Here is a 2,860-nt window from a genome sequence, read left to right as displayed (position 1 = left end):
TCACCGGCTCGGTTGGCTCCCGCCAGTGCGGGCCTCGGCGGGGATCCCGAGCTCTCAAGAAAGTTAAGGAAGACTCGCTCTTTTCTGTCTACTGCTGTGGTTCTCAGGAGCGGCCGCCGGTGGTCCTGGAGCGGCGTGAGCGGGGTTTGGAGCTGCAGCGGCCAGAGGGTCCGTGGGTGGCAGGAGCCGCGGGTGGGTCCGTGGCCCTGCCGTGGCCCTGCCGTGGCCCTGCCGTGGCCCTGCCGTGGCCCTGCCGTGGCCTTGCCGTGGCCCTGCGCTCCCCGCGCATCCCTTAAGCGGTAAGCCCAGCTGGCAATGCCGAGGCCGGGATGCAGGAACCGGGACTGCTGCTGTTCCCACACAGCACGGTCGAGGTGTGGGGAGCTGTTCCTCGCAGGGCCTTTCCCGAGGGGAACCACAGTGCAACGCTGGAGCTGGGGCACGAGGTCTGGCGCTTTGCACAGACCTCTTCCAGCTGTGTCACACAAGGATTTTGGGTGGCGGGTAGGGGAGCACTGGGTTTCTTCTGTGCACAGGGTAGTGCTAGCAGTAACGGGGAATGCGAAAGGGAGAGAGCTGTACAGCTGCTTTGTGCATCTCACAAAATGCTGTGAAGTTGCTGTGGGTGACTACATCTGCTTCCTTAGCTTGCTAAGTTTGTGTTTGATTAACAGGTTGTCTACTTGGTGCCGGCTGCCCTCACACTGCTTGTTGTCCTTAACCCTTTAGTAACAGGTATGATATCGGTGCGTAAAACAGAATCTCTGCTCAGATTTTGCCCCTGAGAAATTTGTTTTCACTGAGTCGCAGTCACTGAGTTGTACGGACACATCCTGCTACATTTTGTGTGCAGAAAGCTGATGGACCTGCTTCTGCTGAAGGTAGTATTAATATTTGTGATTGGAAATGCTGCAAGTGAACACGGGAGCCCTACTTAAAGGGCTGCCCCTGGGTTGGTCTTACCACTACACCTTGATTCAAGCACTCATGCAGCAAATGGAGCACAATCCTGGGAGCATGTTCTGAACCTGGCTCTGTTGTTGACCTTAGTACATAGTTTAATCCATGCAGTCTCTCTGTTGTAAAGTTGGGTTTTTGCTTATCTGTGTCATATACAAGCTGTTAAGCTCTGTACAATGCTTTAAGAGAGCTAAAGGTCTTTTTTAGTATCAAGTACTACACCTGCTCCACACGGCACACAGGCAGTGGTGCTGATGCTCGGAGAAGTCTGTGCAGTGACTGAGTTTCCAGTGTTGCACACTGAGGACTAACCTGTATGAGGTGTTGAAATAATTGTCCAGATCAGATATGGTCCAGGACTTCAGAAAAAAAGTTTCAATTTTTAAATGATTTAAAAAAAAATGAGTTTTAAATTTTTAAATGACAGAAAAACATAAATAAGAAAATTGTCCAATCCAAACTCTGTTTCTTTCTTTAAAACATCAGTCCTCAGCCCCGAGGCAGAGATGTCAGTGATGCTCATGATCAATGGCAAAAGGTCAGATGGAGGCTTGTCAGGGAGTGTGAAGGCAGATGCTCCTTGTGCCATGGTGTTAGCACTGCTGGTCAGAGCTGTGAGCGTGCACTCCAGAAGAGCTGTTTCTCCTAATTAAGCAAACTCCCATTTGTAATCTGCCTTCTGATTTTCTGTGCATACTGAATGACAGAGCATGTTTTGCTTGCTTGGGCTAACAGGAAACCATATTTTTTGCAGCACTGCTGCCAAGAAGTTGCATTCCTGGGAAAGGAAGACCCCAGCTCGCTAGCGTACAATTTCAACAGCACTTTCTAGCAGCTTTCCATAATCATACAGATGCTGGTATTAATTCTGTATTCTTGCCTAGAGCATATGTGCTTGCTGCAGGCATTTCTGTTAGCATCTTAGTTACTCTTCAGTTCACAGAATGTACTTCATGCTACATTGCAGTTCCTGCCAGCTTATTTTTTCCTCAGAAAACTTTTTTGGAGGAGCCTCTGTGACCTTCATTCTGCTGGCTGTATTATTGGGACCATTTCTTTGGCTTACTCTTTGTTTGCATATACTCAAGGAAACATTTTGCATGAAGAGGAGGGCAGGTAAGTACTGAATTTCCCTGAAAGACTTTGGTACACCAGGCTATCTCCCAGTGGGTCACGTTGCTAAGCTTTGTTGGACTGCTGCAGTGGTGCTGTTGGTTCTGGCAAATCAAACCACGGAGGAAGGAACACAACATTACAAACCAGCAATCTGTTGGATAAAAGGACTGAAAGGCAGATGAAGGATCATGCCTGAATCCTACCCAACTGAGGCAGCTAGATTTAACTGGGGACAGTTCTGGCTTTCAGAGATCACAGCACAGCACTGTGAAAATAGCTGTGTGTTGTGCTACAGGAGCTGTAGAAATAGCATTTAGTGTTAAAAACTCTTGAGGCGATACCATTTCCGTGCTTAACTGTCACAGGCTGCTGAGTCCTCTGAATTGTTGGGTACTGAAGAGGAGGGAGGATCTCTCACCTGGATATTCCTTTGATTGCTTGGCTAAACTGAGTGCTTGCTCAGCACAGAGGGAAGGAGTAGCAGCCAGCACTTCTGTTTACAGTGAGGAGTAGTGGCGTGTTGCTTTGCTATATATATGTGATGAGGGAAATGTGCTATAGACGTTTATTTTTATATTTAGTTTATTTTTATATAGAAAAAATATATTAGTTTATTTTTATAGTTAGTTTATTTTTATATAGTAATTTTTTTTAATAGAAGGGTATTTTTTATATTAAGTTTAGCAATGGAGCAAAAGCAGAAGCAGGAATTTCTGCAGCTGTACAGCTGAGTTGCATGTTTGTAGATTTGAGGGGGCAGGCAATACTGTAATTATAAGTGCAG

The 2,860-nt window shown here is 46.9% G+C and overlaps 1 protein-coding gene across 1 annotated transcript in view; it reads left to right on the top strand.

Moving 5' to 3' along the window:
• Positions 1 to 329: 329 nt before the first annotated feature.
• Positions 330 to 2,860, top strand: part of TMEM220 (transmembrane protein 220) — a 3,594-nt gene continuing 1,063 nt past the window's right edge. Inside the window, exons 1-3 of the mRNA XM_031556376.1 lie at positions 330 to 446; positions 675 to 735; positions 1,715 to 1,976. Of these exons, the coding sequence (XP_031412236.1) occupies positions 330 to 446; positions 675 to 735; positions 1,715 to 1,976 (440 nt within the window). The remainder of the gene's footprint in view (positions 447 to 674; positions 736 to 1,714; positions 1,977 to 2,860) is intronic.

This window comes from Meleagris gallopavo, chromosome 20 (assembly GCF_000146605.3).
Source record: "Meleagris gallopavo isolate NT-WF06-2002-E0010 breed Aviagen turkey brand Nicholas breeding stock chromosome 20, Turkey_5.1, whole genome shotgun sequence".
NCBI lineage: Eukaryota > Metazoa > Chordata > Aves > Galliformes > Phasianidae > Meleagris > Meleagris gallopavo.
Note: the sequence above shows the minus strand (reverse complement) of the source record. Positions and strands in the feature narration are given on the sequence as shown.